This window comes from Neodiprion pinetum, chromosome 7 (genome assembly GCF_021155775.2).
Source record: "Neodiprion pinetum isolate iyNeoPine1 chromosome 7, iyNeoPine1.2, whole genome shotgun sequence".
NCBI lineage: Eukaryota > Metazoa > Arthropoda > Insecta > Hymenoptera > Diprionidae > Neodiprion > Neodiprion pinetum.
In genome coordinates, this window is record NC_060238.1 from 26,809,322 (window position 1) to 26,826,797 (window position 17,476).

The 17,476-nt window shown below is 41.4% G+C and overlaps 3 protein-coding genes and 1 non-coding gene across 7 annotated transcripts; 1 reads left to right on the top strand and 3 right to left on the bottom strand.

The window, feature by feature from the left end:
• Window positions 1–18: 18 nt before the first annotated feature.
• LOC124223545 (dicarboxylate carrier UCP2) lies at window positions 19–12,495 on the bottom strand. Of its 3 annotated transcripts, none has more exons than XM_046635613.2 (6): window positions 12,374–12,495; window positions 3,230–3,737; window positions 3,023–3,144; window positions 2,004–2,113; window positions 907–1,131; window positions 19–799 (listed from the first exon to the last, which is right to left on the bottom strand). In XM_046635613.2, the coding sequence occupies exons 2-6, from the start codon at window positions 3,347–3,349 to the stop codon at window positions 414–416; spliced, it is 963 nt and encodes a 320-aa protein (XP_046491569.1). In that variant the 5' UTR covers window positions 3,350–3,737; window positions 12,374–12,495; the 3' UTR covers window positions 19–413. The 3 variants fall into 3 exon arrangements, with proteins under 3 accessions (XP_046491569.1, XP_046491567.1, XP_046491568.1); XM_046635611.2 differs by lacking the exon at window positions 12,374–12,495 and adding an exon at window positions 6,561–6,713; XM_046635612.1 differs by lacking the exon at window positions 12,374–12,495 and adding an exon at window positions 4,702–4,725.
• Window positions 8,755–8,828, bottom strand: TRNAI-AAU (transfer RNA isoleucine (anticodon AAU)). The gene has a single exon. It is a non-coding gene; the product is annotated as a tRNA-Ile (tRNA).
• On the top strand, window positions 9,852–13,865 carry LOC124223547 (ARL14 effector protein). 2 transcript variants are annotated; one of them, XM_046635618.2, is made up of 4 exons: window positions 9,852–10,182; window positions 10,562–10,790; window positions 12,539–12,807; window positions 12,906–13,865. In XM_046635618.2, the coding sequence occupies exons 2-4, from the start codon at window positions 10,752–10,754 to the stop codon at window positions 12,985–12,987; spliced, it is 390 nt and encodes a 129-aa protein (XP_046491574.1). In that variant the 5' UTR covers window positions 9,852–10,182; window positions 10,562–10,751; the 3' UTR covers window positions 12,988–13,865. The 2 variants fall into 2 exon arrangements, with proteins under 2 accessions (XP_046491574.1, XP_046491572.1); XM_046635616.2 differs by lacking the exons at window positions 9,852–10,182; window positions 10,562–10,790 and adding an exon at window positions 11,961–12,215.
• LOC124223546 (maspardin) lies at window positions 13,483–17,248 on the bottom strand. The gene is made up of 7 exons (XM_046635614.2): window positions 16,567–17,248; window positions 16,207–16,341; window positions 15,493–15,598; window positions 15,089–15,209; window positions 14,761–14,869; window positions 14,115–14,363; window positions 13,483–14,034 (listed from the first exon to the last, which is right to left on the bottom strand). Exons 1-7 carry the CDS (start codon window positions 16,663–16,665, stop codon window positions 13,972–13,974), a joined length of 882 nt encoding a protein of 293 aa, XP_046491570.1. The 5' UTR covers window positions 16,666–17,248; the 3' UTR covers window positions 13,483–13,971.
• Window positions 17,249–17,476: the final 228 nt, after the last annotated feature.

Sequence of the window (17,476 nt, forward strand, 5' to 3'; positions counted from 1 at the left end):
ATTATCGAAAAATCAGACTTCAATACATGCGATTTCGTTTATCAGGATAAATCCAAATAATACATCGATAATTATAACTGATAGTAACCACGGGCTGCTGTGTTTGAACGTTGTTGAAGTCTGAGGAAAAATAAGTCTTGAGGATCTTTCCTCAACATCGGTGGATTAAACTAAACTATAATTGAGTATTTGTCGAGCGATTACTTTTACACCACCGCTCCCTACCTACTGTTTACCATATGTATGTATGTATAATATAGGTACATTTTTCCAGTTATTATCAAACTAGTCATATAGTATACGTGATATTCGAAAGAAGACAAGTCGCCTTGATAATTTCCTACAGCCTTGAACACAAAATAGACGAACAAAGAAAAATTAAAAAAACTGCTAATGTTTCGTGTGTATTCGTTTCAAACGCTGTCCCGTATGTTATTGACTTTGATTTTGATCTGCTCGTATGTGACCCAAAGAACAATGTTCCACGACACAAGACGGGCGAAACTCGGTACGAAGCCCTTGTAGAAGGCCATGGGGCCCTCCTGCGTGAACATTCGAACCGCTGCGTCGAGGGCTCCCTTGTATTCACCAGGAGCGCTGTTCATGTACCGCGTTTTGACGACGTCCACGGGGCTCGCTGCCAAGGTGGTGCAGAGACCAGCTGCCATAGCCGCTGTCAAATGACAGGGTATCCCGTCTCTGAGGATCCCAGAGTGTATGATCACATCCTTGATAACGTCGTAGCATACGATCTCGGCAACGTTGACGATGGCGTTCCGCGACATGTTCGGAAGTGTTCCTGTGAATAATGAGAGAGCCAAAGATAAGTGAAATGATTATCGTTGTTAGCTTCTCGCTGTAAGAACTCGAATGCCGGCGAGAAACGAAATTCCGATAGCTTCGCACCTTTCCACAGGCCTCGTGTTCCTTCTTTCAGCGCGATGCTCCTGTAGGCTTGCAGCGTCGACGTGTATCGAACTTGCCCAGTATTTGATCCCAGATTTCCGGCTTGAAGTCGGACCTTGACAACGTCGGTTGGCTGCGCAAAAAGTACCGCCAGTGCTCCAGTGGTGATGCCAGCCGCGACGCGAGTCCCTATGTTTAGGGAATCGCTCCGTCCGGCCTTCTTACCTGTTGAAAGTGAAAGAAATCTTACGTTACACTTGTTGAACTATTTCAATGAAACGAAGCTGACGATTTGAAAAATGAGTCTTGTCAAGTTCCAACGAGAGCTTGTTGATTTTTTTATCTTTTTTTTTTTTTTTTCAACTGTCAGCAGTTCGGTTTGGCTTAGAGTTCTGCACATCACTCGGGATTTTGAAATGAAAAAACCAGCACGTAGCTGGTGATCTTCTACGTTTCACTGATCTGCCTCTCTCTACCCTTCTTGCAATCCCGTACGTTGCATCGTGAATCTAGTTTTACACATTGCCGTACTTGAAATATTAATACGGTGGCGGTAAGAAGGCAACAGCGATCGCCGCACATTCCAGAGAGGTGCTCCCCTCGGATGCTGGTGTTATTTTTGGCTTTTCGCAATCGTGCTCAAGAGCGGCCGATATCCTAGACAAACGGATCGTATTGCGCAGGGCAAAAAGTTTCAGAACACCTTTGTGGATCGTGAGGTGACGCTTGTAAGAATGCACAAGGGGAGCAGATACGCCGCGGTTACTACAAGACCAATTCAAACTCGGAACGACGGAAGAGCGTGGTGAAATGATTTTGAGCGATCGATCGGTCGCTGAACGACGATTTCATTGTCAGCAAGTGGGTTCTGTAGCGGAACAACTTTACAGATCAACAACTCTTCCGTCATTCCCCTGCAATTTCGTACCGGACGTTTGACAACAACTTATTCTCGAAATTTTATTCGCTTGTCACTTTGCCGTAGGTATGATACAGCTGTATCGTTTATCAACATAAACTCATAAGGTTAGTATGCGCGCTGATATGATGCGTTAGTTACGTAATCAATTATGTGAGTGTGTTTTTTTTTGAAGTACCGTCGATGATTCCAGCGTAGAAAGACTTGACGGTGTCGTAGAGGCCCAATCGAACACTTGCAAAACACATCTGTCGCTGTAGACCGGCGGAAAGACCTCCGTACAGGCTCCTGCAACCACCCTCGCTCAAACTGACGCTCTAAACTCTAACAATTCGCACCTCGTGCGGTTGCCCTTCACATGCCGCCAATACTTCACAATGTTTATCAACTCTACTATCGATTCCATCCGGCGTGCAATTCATAAATCATTAATTCAGATTATCATCATAACCGATACACCGAGATCTAGCTTTCATTTTTTATTCATTTATTCATTATGCAGAACATGGGTGCATACCTACGGTTGATTGTTCGAGGCAACTTAACAACATTAAAGTACCTGCTAATGAATGTCTAACTAGGGGCAACTGATTGTGAGTGTCTCCTTAAAGGAGACGATACGTTGCCTCTACTATCTTCTGCGTTTAACGAGTTGCAGACACTCCGGCGCAGCTTTGCCAATCAAATTTTCTGTTACGTCAAACCGTTTTTACTTAATTGTAAGAAATTGAAGTTGAATAATCGTTTGCAGAATGTGGCAAGAAATGGCACTGCAAAAAAACTTGAATTTTTTTTTTTTTTTTTTTCCATTTCTACTTTGCCACTAAGAGCCGTCTGTCATTTAATTTCCGTTCCGTAACTCGACACGCAGTTATACTTGTTAAAAAAAACGTCAAACAAGTAAACAAATTAATTAATCATTCAAGTTGAATTTGTTGAATTAATGCCGACGGAAAGGTTACCAAACTGATAAACTGTCATTTGATTGTCCGTGTGACCCGTCTGTGTAAAAAAAAAACTGTAGGTTCTCTCACAATTGGCGCGTCAGACAGGTAAATGAGAATGTCCAGTATCGTCCTGACGTCATAGCGTGAAGTACAGAGGTAGTAATTAAACTAGGTGACGCTATGTCGCAACAGGACTATCGGAGAAACATAAAATTAGGTTTGAAAGTTTGTAGCTGTCGTAAAGCCGTACCTTGCTCCTTCGGTTCTTACGATGTTACCCATCGTCTGCAACAATCCTGGCTGTGCGGCTCTTACGGCAAGGACAGATCCTTCGGTCGATGCCAGTAACAAGGCTCGTCCTTCTCCTGCGATCTAGAAGTAACAATCGGTATTGGTCACAGCATGGAAATATATGAAACAGCTAGCGTGAAGTTGTGAAAAATCTGTCGATGGTAACCTGCATCCTGACTTTCGTCGTGTCCAGTGGAAAAGTAGCCAAGTCCGCCACGCAGGCTGCGGTTCCTGCCGTAAGTAGTTTCATGCCCAGAGACATGTCATTTTGCGCGTCTGGTTTCATATTCTTCGTATTTATTACAGACGTTTGTTACTGTTGAGATTGGATCGTTTGTGATCGGTATTGCCCTTGATACTTTTGCCTTTCGAATTGTACCACGTACAGAGAAGTCGGAGTGATAAGGTCGACTACTTCAACGTTGATCCACCTCGACGATTAGTTAAAAGTTAGGTTAAATTTTATTTACACTATTTACAAGTCCGCCCGCGGGACCAACTCTTCAGATTCCCATTAATGTGTATTCCTTCGCACTCTCCTTCTTCGTTTCCTCGAGTTAGAAATTCTTCGGCTCAAATTCCCTGAAGTGGTCCGGATATGCGTGCAGCCCCTCTGTCCTCGGGCAATCGTGCTTCACTTCCCTGTCGTCGAGTTCTTTGTACATACTATTCTCCTGCAATTTGGAAGATTGAAGGAAATTATCACACAGTTTCGAGGCTTGAACGATAACAGTTGCCTTTATTAATTATAATTAGTAGAGGATATTGCTTGTCGATCTAATATAATCAAGCGAACCCGCAACAAATTACTGGAAATAGATAATGACGAGAAAGCTCAGACGACATTTTCAAGCAACGGCATGAGGTTAGATTTTAAATAACTTCGTGTGCAGTTGGATATGGGCCAATAAACTGTGCATGCTCCGTCACAATCGGGCCGGAGATATACCTATTATATACGCACTTATATAGAAACAACGTGACGACAATGATCGAGGGCTTCAAAATAGCAGCGTAATATGCGGTAGATCGTATAAGCCGAGGGTAATAGGACACGTGAGACATGTACTCGTTTCCATTTATAAAAACATGTAGTAAGTTCACTTGTGTGTAATGATCTAGATCGGTGCAAGTTATGCAGTGACATTCAGGATATTTACAGCCGCCCGTTGGTATTTATTACTCCGATTGTGAGTATAGATACTTCACAGAGAAATAATGAAAAGCATAAATTACTGTCGAGCCGTTGCACATATTGTGATTTGCTCAAGTCCATTTCCTGCCTTTGTTTACTAGTCCGCGCACTTTGAATCTCGCCGGATTTGTTACCGCGTCATCTTACACAACGTCTCGGGAGTCACCGATCGTTTTCGTTCGTACATACGGGGTGTTTCGGATTAACCGATAACGTCGAGACCTGTAGATGTAGGAGCAGGGTCAGGCGGGCCGTTCTGAGTCTTTGCAGTTCATTGCCGTTGTTCGACAAGTTGTAATCGATATTACAGATATGTTGTAGCGCTTAACGCGCACGAGGAAGGTTTTATTTGATAATATGTAACAAATAACGGGGTATCCTAATAAAAACAGGGTACCTCAGAAAACTCTGCGAGGTGTGTATAGAACTACGGATGCACTTACCGTAGAGTCTTACGAGTCACCCTTGTTCTGCACGGTGAGAAGCCCGTATTTCATTAGGACACGCCGATATCTATAACTGCCGTTTGCATAAATTTGCTAGAAAATGAGGGTAATGCGATATTGACATTTCGAACGGGAAATACGACTCGCATCAGATAAAAACTGTACGCTTGCACTACGCTGAAAGTTAAGTTTTCTCTTGGACTTACTTTCGTACCTATATTCACTTAATTTTATAAAGCCATCATTTGCGCAGGTCTGTATTAATCTTTCCCCCAGATTGATCCACAAATCTTGTACACTCACGATTGGCCCCAAATTTTGTTGCCGTGGCATATATGATTTCTCTATCTTCGATTGATTTGAGAGTCGAGGCTGTATACCTGCAATTGTAGTGTAGCACGTGTATCAATTTGGCGCAGCGTGAGAAAATTCGTGAAATAGAGAAGAATTTGCGCGACAAACCGGTAAAATCTTTTCATAACCAGGCAAAAACACGAGATGGAAATCGAAATAATATATTAATTATTTATGATACACTCGTCATTTATGACGCACATTCGACCCGAAATTTATTTCCGTCTGCGTAACGGCATCGCGTGATCCTTGAACAGTACAGAGAAAAAAACCAATGACAGATCATGATTATTATCATTGTTATTATACTTTGAGAATATTTCTTTAAATTTATACAATTTAAAAGAAAATAAGCGCAGTGCACAGAGTTTGTTCGATTGTAATAACTAGTGTCGCAGGTAAAAATGTGTGCCATGTAAAATACGCACTAGCAAATAACTTTGCATTTCAACAAAAAGCATCGTGTAGCGCTATCCCGCATCGGTTGGGACGTATTTCATACCCCTTCTTTCCAAGCGATTGGATATTTCTTTGTCACACGTTTCATTCGCGCGACGAAGGTTAAATAGCTATCATTTATCGCCTTTGGCATCGTACATGCACGCGTGTATATGTTTCGTTAGATATCTAAGGCAGGTATACAAGGTGTCGCGGAAAGAATTTTCCATGTTAGTTTGCATTGTTTGACTAGCGAGTTAGATGTACATAGGTAACCACACGTAACGGAACTTCGCAGCGGTGCGGTTTTACATAATCTTCGACCTCGGTATTCGAAAGTTCACCCAACCTTACAGAAAGCTATTCTATGAAAGTCTATATATCAGTAGTTTGAATAATTTCTGCTTGCCTTTGTGTAAAATTGTGTTTGCACCGCGGTCCTGAATCATTGAAATTTAACCGAAACAAATCGATACCGCTCATACCTATATACAGCTGCATACCCTAGCCTTATGTCCTAGCCACCTACGCGCAATACGGAAAAGAAAATAAGAAGACTCGAGATGCTCGCGCACCACGCAGAGATACATTTTTCAATATTTGCCCGACCAATCGGAGAAGATGTTGGTCACATGAAAATTCGCTGAATTCGTTCGAAAATTATTTGCCGCATTACATAAATCAGATTACCACAGCAGAGCCGACTGCAACGATCATCCCACACTTTATATATATTAGTAAATCCACAGTGCTATTCTAGAGTGTCACGTTGCAGTTACAGTTCTCCGATTTTTAAATAGATTCGCGGATTGATAATACCAACAAACGATTATATGCACGAAATTCACTTTAAATGGAGTACGATTAACCTGGTTTATGCAGATGCTGAAAAATTAATGAAAAATGTTGAAACTATTCAGATCGGTGGAAAAATATTTGCGATGCCATATATAAGTATAGAGTAAGCTGTGTATCTTGCCACATCTCGTACCTGAGATAAATCTAATCTAGATAAAACGCGTTTAGCACTCGGAGGAAAATATTCCCCGGCGATTTTTACTCACCAAGTTGACAGTGGGTGAATAACAACACTACTGAGCCGATCTTACGGCATACCCTTGCTTATATCGATGGCGCGGCCAATCAGCCGCTTCCGCCACTTGTCTCCAGCCAATGGGGAGCGGTGCACTCGCAGTGCTCACTTTTGATAGTGAGAAACTGCGCGTTTCCACGCGCAGATCGATACCTGCTCACCAGGCGGCAGGGGGACGATTCTGTACACATACAATGGTATCTGCACGCTGTCATATTTCGGGAGAAACCTGTCCATACCTACGTACATACATGCTCACGTGCGACTGCACATAGGTATGTGATGCCTGCTCACCTAGATGCAGGTGTTTCAAAACGCCCACTTTTCCGGCCAATAACGAGAAGCTTAGACCACAGCTTAAGACGGCCGGTTGAATGTGTTGATCCGGGTGTGATAATAATCGAAACACGGGGATCAAGCGACAGTCATTAAGCACGTTGTACACTCTGAATTATAATTAACCACCTGGCAAATGCATAAAAGATGGCCCTCTGCCAGGGTGAAGATGTGGCGCGACGCGTTTGTTCTCCTGATCCCTCGCATCGTTCGTAATTCAAAATTCATCGTCGAAAAGCTCTGAATGATGATGTGAAATTTGAACAATCCGACCCCCCCTTAATATCCTATCGTAGGTGCATGGCGTTAAATAGCTCCGGACTGTTAAAACCGGAGGGCCAACCGCATGCGTCTAGCCGACAGCCGACAGAGTTGCTCCTGGGACCAATATCTTATCTCTCGTTCAAATAGACATAGGTATAGCTGTAGGAATGCTTGAAATTGCATACACATATTCACATAGCTGCATTATAGACGAAATACGTCTCGAGTGTAACAGCGACGCCTTGATCACCTATACAATTAGTAAATGTATACCGTTCGTTCGTCTTTTAAATTGAACCAAGTTCAAGTGTCTCGATCAATTGACCGTTGCGTATCGAATCGGTAGGGCGGTGGAAATTTTACGAATGGCCTCACGTGCCGTCGCAGCGGGTAGGGTTCCGCTGATTTGGACGTTCGGAAAGTTTGGCGTAGCGCTCAAATCTCAGAGACCAATCTGAGACCAAAATCCCGCAAACTATATGCAGCCGTGTTACTCTCAACGACAATAATATACGGGCATAGGACGATCTGAAGTTGACGAAACGGAAAGTTTTCAATTTTATAATCGTTTTCTGACCTAGGGCCAGACGCACAGTTTCCATTCTGTGGCTCGGGTAACCTCTCTTCGTCCGTTGTGGGGCCATCGAGCCGGCCCGATTTCGATGGAAAGTTTCGGAATACCTCGACGTTGCCTCTAGACCCGGAGTTCAGTCGTTACTACTGTAAGTTGTCTGATTTCTGAACCAATACCGTCGGACCGCTGAAAGATGTTATCACAAGACGCGATACTGTAAAATTTTTTTGGCGCAAACTCAGCTCATTAGTTAACCATACCATTTGTATGAGTATTTTCAATGTTGCCCTTCGACGGAAGTTGGTTATACCTCCACACGTGCTCGTGTAGGTGATGGAGGTGAGACGGTACGACCATTGCTTCTTGTTCGCGATGGGAGTAAAATTTACAGTGGTAAGACGGTAAAACCGGTCCTGCACCGCGTTAACTTGGAGCATATCGCTACGCAAAGATCCAAGTCGTACAATAATTGATAAGAATGTAAACACAACGAACGAGACCCGTTTCCATTTCAATAGTTTTCTAGTCGTACTTTGGCACAATCTAACCGCACACTTATTCACGAGATATGCATACGTACAATGTATAATATACCTATACTAGGATAGGTACAGAGATATCGTGGCTTACCGATGTTTGTCGTGCCTAACGGACAGCTGACTACGCAGTAAACAATTCTGGCCCACAATAGTTATTTGAATTTGCGTGAGAACTGTACTTCGTTAGAGCGACTTATCCACCTTTGTCTGGTCGTCGCGCAGAGAGATATTCACTTGAAATTGACTCTAATCAAATGCCTAGACCTACTCGGTTAAGCAGCAGGTTCACTTGCACAAAGACTGTTATACCTGCAAGGAGCATTTGTGCGTGGATCGTTTTGCAGTCGCCGAATCGTATTTGCATTTTTATTTTTATCTTTTCGAACATTTGATCTCCAAATGTCTTGGCTGCGCCCATGATCGCGCGAAGGATTTCCGAAAGAAAAAAAAATTGGCCCATGAGGGGATCGAACCCGCGACCTTCGCGTTATTAGCACGACGCTCTAACCAACTGAGCTAATGGGCCAGTTGGAGTACGAAAATAATAATATAAAATCCAAGCAACTAAAAAAAAAAGTCGCTAAATTTGTGAATTGCTTACTCATACGTAACCGCGTATATTAATTATCATTCTGGCCGTCGTTTCATCAAGTATTAAATAATTTTTTCTATTTCGGGAACACGTATGCACCCATATTGTCTATTGGAGAAAATGAATTTTCGAGAGTAATTACCGCGAAGTAGAAGCCTGCGCGTATATGTAGTTATTTGTTTACGATTGTTCAATAGCGAAGCCACGTGGCATTGATTTCCGTGTTCAGTTTTACGTCGCTGTCATCAAAATACGCTCAAATTACGACTATTGTAGCGTAGCAGATGTGCAGGTAAATTTTTGCAAAATCCTCAATTTTACTTTATGATTGTGCTTGTAAACAAATATTAAGTTATCCTAGTCCTATTTATAGGAAAATGCATTTTAATAATGTTCAATTTTTGTGACTGCCTGTGTAGAATCAAATGATGAGCTGAATATGTCAACGTGTTATGGGTAGAACGAAAGTAGAACCGAAAGAGTGCTTTGTATAGTCTGGTATATATTTTTTAAAGCTACTACGCTTACATAATGACTATGATCTTGAAATAGCTGAAACGGTTATGTCGCAATTCATTCGACGCGTTCAAAGTACTACAAGACGTCATTACCCTATTAGAATAAATCGGTGAATAATCATCAATCCACGAAACAAGTGTCAAGTCCATGACCGTGTATGATTTTACATGATAAGCTTAAGACAACATCTTTGTCAAAGGAGAAGAGATCAGAAGCCAAGAGGCTGCTGAAGAAGAATATATGAAATAAGCAAAGTAATTGATTTCCATGCGAGTATCACTTTCACTTCAAACAGATACGTATTCGCTGGCAGCTATATGGGAATAAAGATTTATGTTGCGAATGTCATGATACTAATGCATAATGCACCGATACTCGTTAAGTTTTTCTCTTCTCGTGTCAAACAAGATCCGTTACTTTGTCCCAGGCTCTGTATAGGTACCTGAAATCCGTCTCAACTCGTCACGTGACGAATGCGCCAGTTGGTGGATTGGGCGAGAGATGTCGCTCGTGCTGAATATTTGTAGGTACGCTTGGATCGAGAAACTTCAGGTACTGTCCTTCGGCTATGCTTTCAAAAAGAGTAGACCAATTCAGCGTTACAACTTGAAGAGCAGTATCTGAATAGCCTGAGAAATGGTTCGTCGTTACATCGCACAGCTTCTATAGATTGGTATATACCTTTGGGTATCTGTATATTCACCGCTGTGGGACTCGATGGGAGATTCGCACGATACGCTGTATCTCAACGATCATTGGGATTTCAAAGGCAAGGAGTAACATCTTAGGCGTAAAGTAACACTGCGTAAAGTTCCTCGCATGTAAACAAAATTTGAATTGATCCGTTTCGAACAATTTATGACCTATCATCTCAACGCGGCGTAGAAAGTATCATAAATGTTTGTAAATTGTAGATTTTGAAAGAAGTTTACCACAAATGTTCAAGTCTTTGTTCTCTCTCCTTTTATGAGCTTCTCCGTGAGAGTTATGTTGAAAAAAAAATCGGTTTGACTTTTGGGTAGATAGGAAAAGATTGTATCAAGGGAGTCGGCAATTTTGAATCTGTCATAGTGTCACCTTTATTTTGAAAGGTTTTCTCTCTAAACCGCGTATCGACAATCCATAACCTAGAAATTCCGTGTCGCCAGAAGCTGCACGCAGCGATTGCCGTGGTGTACGGAGCACAGAAGTCGCCACTGTCGCTGTACGGCTTGACAGACGTGATCATCGGCTTGGAAAAATCTCGAAAATTGTGTCCCCTGTCGTTTTTATCTGCTAGATAGTTCGGTTCACTTGAGCTTATTTACATCACCACGGCAAACGGTGTCTTGAACAAAGATGACTGATGAGCGGCCCATGTCAGCATATATGGAGAGAGTAAGTTCTTTCGCCTTAGTTTCAATCGATGTTTATTGTATTCCAGTTTTGATGTTCCTTTTTTTTCCTTTTTTTTCTTCACAGATCTAATGTCAAGCTAATTTGGCAGTAGGATGTAATTAATTTTATTTGCTGTGCATGCAATCGGAAAAAGTTCTTCTCTACTTGTTTCAAACAAAAAGATTTTATTTCAATATGAAACTTTCGAGTAGGATTATTTAATTCAATCGAAATTTATTTCAAACCAATAAGTTTATGGCTTTGAGCAAAAAGACTTTCTCATAGGTTTATATTCAAATAGAACTATTTTCTGGATATAATGGGCCGTGATTTGTTTTCAGCCTTATTGAAAATATAAATAAATTTTCTTTGGACTCACACCGTGTTTTCATATATTGATCTTGATATCAAAGTTGCGTTGCCGTCTACGTATAATTATAGGTAATTTGATATCCAAGATCACATTTTCGATCACAAGCATCTTATTTTATTCTGGAATTTCGCATGCTAGTATAATTGGATATTTTGATAGTAACACCGTTGGAGTTAGAAGTATGAAAATTCTCGTCAATTTGGTTTAGCACTTATCCGTCAACTGTTTTACCAACAGTTTTCAAACCGAATAAATATAGTGAATTTTTGCAATGTGCAACGTTGTAGGGAAATTTATCACACGAGGATTTAAGATTCCTATTTTTCCGAAAAAGAATACCTATCTGTCGAACGAAATGAAATGTCATCTCACATTCGTCTCGGAACTATATCTACGTATTAGTTAGACCAAAGCCACGAAGTAATTGCTGCTTCGAATACGTAGAGATGTAATAAGTTGCCATTTGTTCGGCTCGTAATTGTCATTTCAGAAGTGAGAATGAATACGGCCAACGGATAGACATATAACTGTACCGACAAAAGATTTTTGGATACACCATAAAATCTTGATCGAACATCCGCTATCCTAAGCGCGCGTAATCTTGGCTTGGAAAAAATATGGCGGTCCGCTTGTGCCAATCGAATGCGAGGCTTACTCGTCCACGAGACACCGCGAGCATGCCTGAGCTTGCCTGTTATCTGTTGGTTACGTCAAGCGTAACACGTGATTCACGTATATTGTCGATGCTGACAAAATGCGGTTACGCCGAGCGACAGTTGATCATTCGCACGGTGCGGTATATCGCCTACTCTAACAAATTATAGGATTGATTATTGGTACTTGTAAAACAGAGTCGAATGTCGGGCCGAGAGGCGGACAGGCCCGTTGTGTTGCACTAGCCTGTTGGCGGTATTCTATCGCGGTAGAGGAATAAAAAAAAAAACACGAAGATGACCGAGACATCCTCCAAATACAACCATGCATACAAGCGATGCATCGATTATCCGGAAAGTTCTACGGAGAATCTTAGTTTGTTCGATGATTGGGACGAGGTTATTCCAATATTATTATTTATAATATGATTATAAATCGTTTCGAATGTCCAGACGATTTTTTCCTCGCAAATGTTTTTCACCGTCCACTTCTACTGCGCACATCGAGTACCTAATCAATATTACGTGAGCTTGACAATACACTGCGCAATACATACCTGCATGAAATCCTTGCGTAAGACCGTTCGTCGATGGTGCCAGTCAGTGTTCCGAAAAACTTTTCAATTGAAAAAATAGATCAGATCTTGAACGACTAGTGGTATCGCGGCAAAAAAAGGCCGAGCCGAGTTGTTGTTTACACTATTGTTGTTATCATTTTTCAGAGAACTCGATCGGCTAAAAAGGCTGCGCTGTCCCTGGAGAACGGTGTCCAATCATTTTTAAAATACTTCGACCCCGAGAGAAGCGAACGGGAAAAACGCAAGCTTAACCGTCGACTCTATCCCGGAGCTAAGAAACACGTTTTGTACGATGAAAAAGGGATTTTCTTCCAAACTGGGGAAGATCTGTGCGATTGTTTGGAACGCAGTTGCCTTGGATGTCACTTCCCGTGTCCTAAATGCAAATCTACCAAGTGTGGACACGAGTGCAGGCAAGGCTCTATACACTTGAATGCAAATTACATTGGCTGACACAGCGATATTTTAATTCTTTGTTATGACATAAAAACGCTCGTCACCTCATTTCCAGGTCAAACAGAAAATGGGCTTACGAATCGATTGAAAATGAAGGAAGCGATGTCGTCATCAGGAATCCAGTTTTGAAAGATTGAGTTATTCAACGCTGCAATCTGACATAAGGCCGGCTTACATACGATATTCTCGTATACATTTTCGTTCGCAACAATTTATCATTTGTGATACGACACTTTTGCCAACTTTACCTAATTCTTCTTTCTGCCTGTTCGCCCTCGCGAGTTTCCAACTTTTTTTTTTATCACGAATAATTTGTGAATAATTTGTTTTAAGTCCAGAATCACTATACCGTAGCAAATATGCATACCGATCGATGTTTCCATCTAACTCATATCGACAGGTATGTGACGCAAATGACGATTAATTTTGATGGCAAGACAATTGAATAAAATTTGTTCGTTTTATCCGCGATCAAAACAATTGTATTAAGAATATATAATTTTTATAGTGATAAACTATATGTGTATATTATACATTTATATATAAATAAATATATATATATATATATATATATATATATATATATATATATATATATATATATATATATCTATTTTTTTTCACAGTAGAGCTGATATACCAAATGCGTTTACTGGCATAATACGGTGAATACAAATAATTTCAAACATATTGCACGTAACAAATAACTTTCAAGTTCTGCCCTCGCGACATGTATCTTGCGTGATAAATAATGTTTAAGCTTCTATCGAGAACAAAACGTTTCCCTCTGACGGCCCAATTATCGACGCCACGCCACCTTTACGTACACACGCCTGCATACGGCGTTATAATATTCGTAATCTTGCGTGTGACGATTTACCATGGCAGCCGTAGTCTTACAATCAATGGCCAACTCATATCTCGCCATCGTTATGCAACGTATTATCAAAAACAGCAATAATCTGATGTGTCAACTTTGTCAAGACATATTATCACTTTATGTTTCTTCCAAGTGTCGTCGTACGGAAAAACGGTAGGTACTTGGCTGCGCATCATTCTTCTCCACTGTTGTCTTGACATCTTCCCGTAATATTTTGATCGTTTTCCCAATTTCCGAATATCTAGACCTTCCCGTATCTCTCCGCAGCATCGTATTCGGTATTGTTGAATTGTCTTAAATGGATCTGTGGACAAATATCGTACCATCGTCAAACAGACGTAAAGAATCAAATCTCAAATTAGCGCTGATGCTGTTTTTCTTTACTTGGAGGTGTAGATTGACTTCTGGCGATCGGCTAAGGTATGGAAAGTTCCCTCCGCTCTTAAGGTGGGCAAGTTTAGCGTTTGGATAACATTTGTAAGTCTCTTCCCTGACTACGTTCGACAACGCGTACTCGTCGAATACGTCGATTATTGTTATCGGGAGATGTGATATTTTTTGTGGCTGGACGTAGCAGCTGACGCAGTTCATTGTTAGGCGAGAGGCCAACTCCGGCTGGGTCAAGCTTTCCAACTGCAAGAATCAATTCAAGGATAAGTAATCGGTACACCCTAAATTTGAATCAGTGAAAATCCACCAATTCCCAGTTACAAGTATATCGCGGGAAAAATTCAATGCACATACCTACACTGATGATTCAGTGACTTTTCACCGATATTCCACTGATTTTCAGTGTACAGACACTGTTTTTGTTTTCCAGTGGTTTGCTTATAACTGGGGATTAGTGGATTTATAACACTGATTCAAACATAGAGAGTACTATTACCGAACCACCTGTACCGCTCATCCGCCACTCAATTAAAACACTTGTCATGAAATTATTCTCAAGTACTCGACTTGATTGAAAAGCACATATTTTTCTATTAACTATGCAACTCTTTAAAAATGATGCCTATAAAAGCATACGGACCCGTTCGACCATGAAATCAATGGCGTCAACGATCTCTGGGTCGGCCTTTTGAGCAGCGAAGTTTCCCATCACCATTTTCTTCAGTACTAGAGAAGGCAGTATCCAAAATCTGTAATGCAAGGAAAACCAAACGCGTTAGATACAATTGGCCGATTCAAGGATTGCGCTATTTTGATATAGATTTTCATCAATGCCTGAAGGCGCGGGCGGGCAGGGGGACGTGTCATTGCTTAATGTATCAGAAAAGGCACAATCGTACATGACCTTGGTAATTATCTGCTTTCACGTTGTAGGTTGAACCTGCACTTCGATTCAATATCTAACTTACACGGCAGCAGAATCGTTATAGCTGAATACAGATGTGTCCGTGAAGGTGTTACACAGGACCATGGACTGGACTCGTGGGCAATGAGAATTGACTTCTGCAAATTTTTGCGCGAGGAAACCACCTAGATATGAAAACAAAAATCTGTATTGTGGCAGCATGATTATTTCGTAGTCATATGTTTATGATCCGGTTCGTATTTATTCGTCGAGTTGTCTGGCAATAATAATATGCTCGTATACAGATGGGTGGAAGTAACATGAAAGGAATGCAGTCTCTGGTTGGATAAAAAAATACAGCGAGTAGATAACAAGAAATTGGGGCTGGGCGCCAAGACGTTATCGTGAATAAAAATACAAAGAGGTCAGACTCTATTCCATCGAACTTAAAATTGCGATTCTGCTTACCGAGAGACGCTCCGTACAAATGTACTCTGTCGAGTTCCATGTAATCGAGGAGTTTTCTGAAACCTTCGCACCATTCTTTCACGTTCCAATACACCGGTGGTTCCGCCTATGAGAGAAATAAATAATGTTATAACGATTCTTTCCCATAGGCTGATGAAGTCGTTGGAAATATTGTGGTAATATGCAATGATTGACATTGCGAGTTGGATTGTAAATAACATATGTGTACGTATCGCCGTTGGATTGGTTTTCGCGATAATTTTACACGCATGGATGTGTGCGTCCTTACATTCAGGCGATTGAGGTGACGTTTCGAATATCAGTGAAGACCTTTCTGCGCTGGTGAGAGAAACGTTCCTAAACTATCAATTTCTGTATGAAATACCTATATCATATGCCTGGCAGTCATATTTTTGTAACAATAAAATACGATGAGCTTTTTCATTAGATTTATTGTAATAGATATTCAGCCTTGAATTATATCAATGTTGCTGCATCCGTGATAAATGAATATTCACAGCGAAAAAAAAAACTTCCAAAATTGCCAACAAAACGCAAAACAGGATGACGACCTGTTATCTTCGAGTTGCCTTTAAATATCTATCTGCAATATTTATCATCAGAAATGAATTGAATGAATATGTTCGGTACACTGTAAACATTATATTATATCCGTCGTGTCATCGGTTTTGTGTTCATTGTTTGTAAACTTACAGCGATAACGCGATATCCTTTGGCGGCCAATCCCATGATTTGCTTGAAGAAAATATCCGCAGTTCCGCTGACCGGGGGAAGACAGATTAATGGACATCTCACAGTTTTTGGCCCCGAATCGTAGACCTTCCATCCCTGAAATATGAAAAAAGCAAAATATCTCAACTGTCCGAACACTTGTTTGTCAAGCTGAAGCAAAAGATTTGATACACACCCGCCATTAATGATTAAATAGTTTTAAAAGAGTCATGATTTCAATGCACGTTCGAAAATACATCCTGCAAGTATGGCCGTTTCATTAATGGATAAACACCCATTTACGTGTGTACGTGTATAACGTATGTGCAAGCAGGTACTTACCTTCGTACCGTCCGAATCGACAACAATTTTTCTTAGAGGGATCGAACTGCGAAAGCTCAGGTATTCCTGGGATTGCGACAGCTCGCTGATGCAAGCCATATTATAAACCGTCGTCTCAATACTACTGCGAGAACGACGAGCGGGAAATGAATAGGCGCTTGCGATGCAGGTGAACAATTATGTGGCAACGGAATGTAGTTCACCGACTCACAGAATAGGCCAAGTTCTTTTGGGAGTCGGCCACTTCCATAATCACTGTCAGTACTGTACACTTGACCCACTCGTGAGATTGCGAACTCGCGTGGTCACAGCGAATCATTTACGACGACAACAACTACACAACGACGCTGACGACGCGCGTGTGAGGAATATCCCTGTTTTCGACGTTACTTCGAGGGAAATCGCTTCAGCTAACCTTTGCTCGTCTATTCGAGTGTGGCTAACTTCCATAGGGAAAGTCCTGGAATGAGCTTGTAATTGAAAATGTTGACATTTTTCGGAAACCCTTGTGACGAAACTGCACTTGGATAGCTTCAGAAAATGAACGATCGTGGTTGCCTCGAATAACGGCAGACTCGACCGTACGATACGTTTTCCATCTTTATCTCACGCTTTCAACTGGTCGATACTCTCTCCTACGTGCAAAATTATACCAGGGCGCATGCGCGGAAGCGATAGCACCGTCGACAGATGTGCAGAGTTCAAAACCCCGGCGATTGGGCATGGCGTGCGACAATAATCAACTGAATCCCGATTCTAACCAAGTCGGTCCACCACGTGTATCTGTGGCCAGGCATAAACATGGCGCATTCAAGTTTATCGTTAACATCGTGCAACAAGTGCTCAGACATGGCGGAGGAATTTCTGAAACAAAACTGTATTACGCTGCCTGGTTTTTCCTGCAGCTACG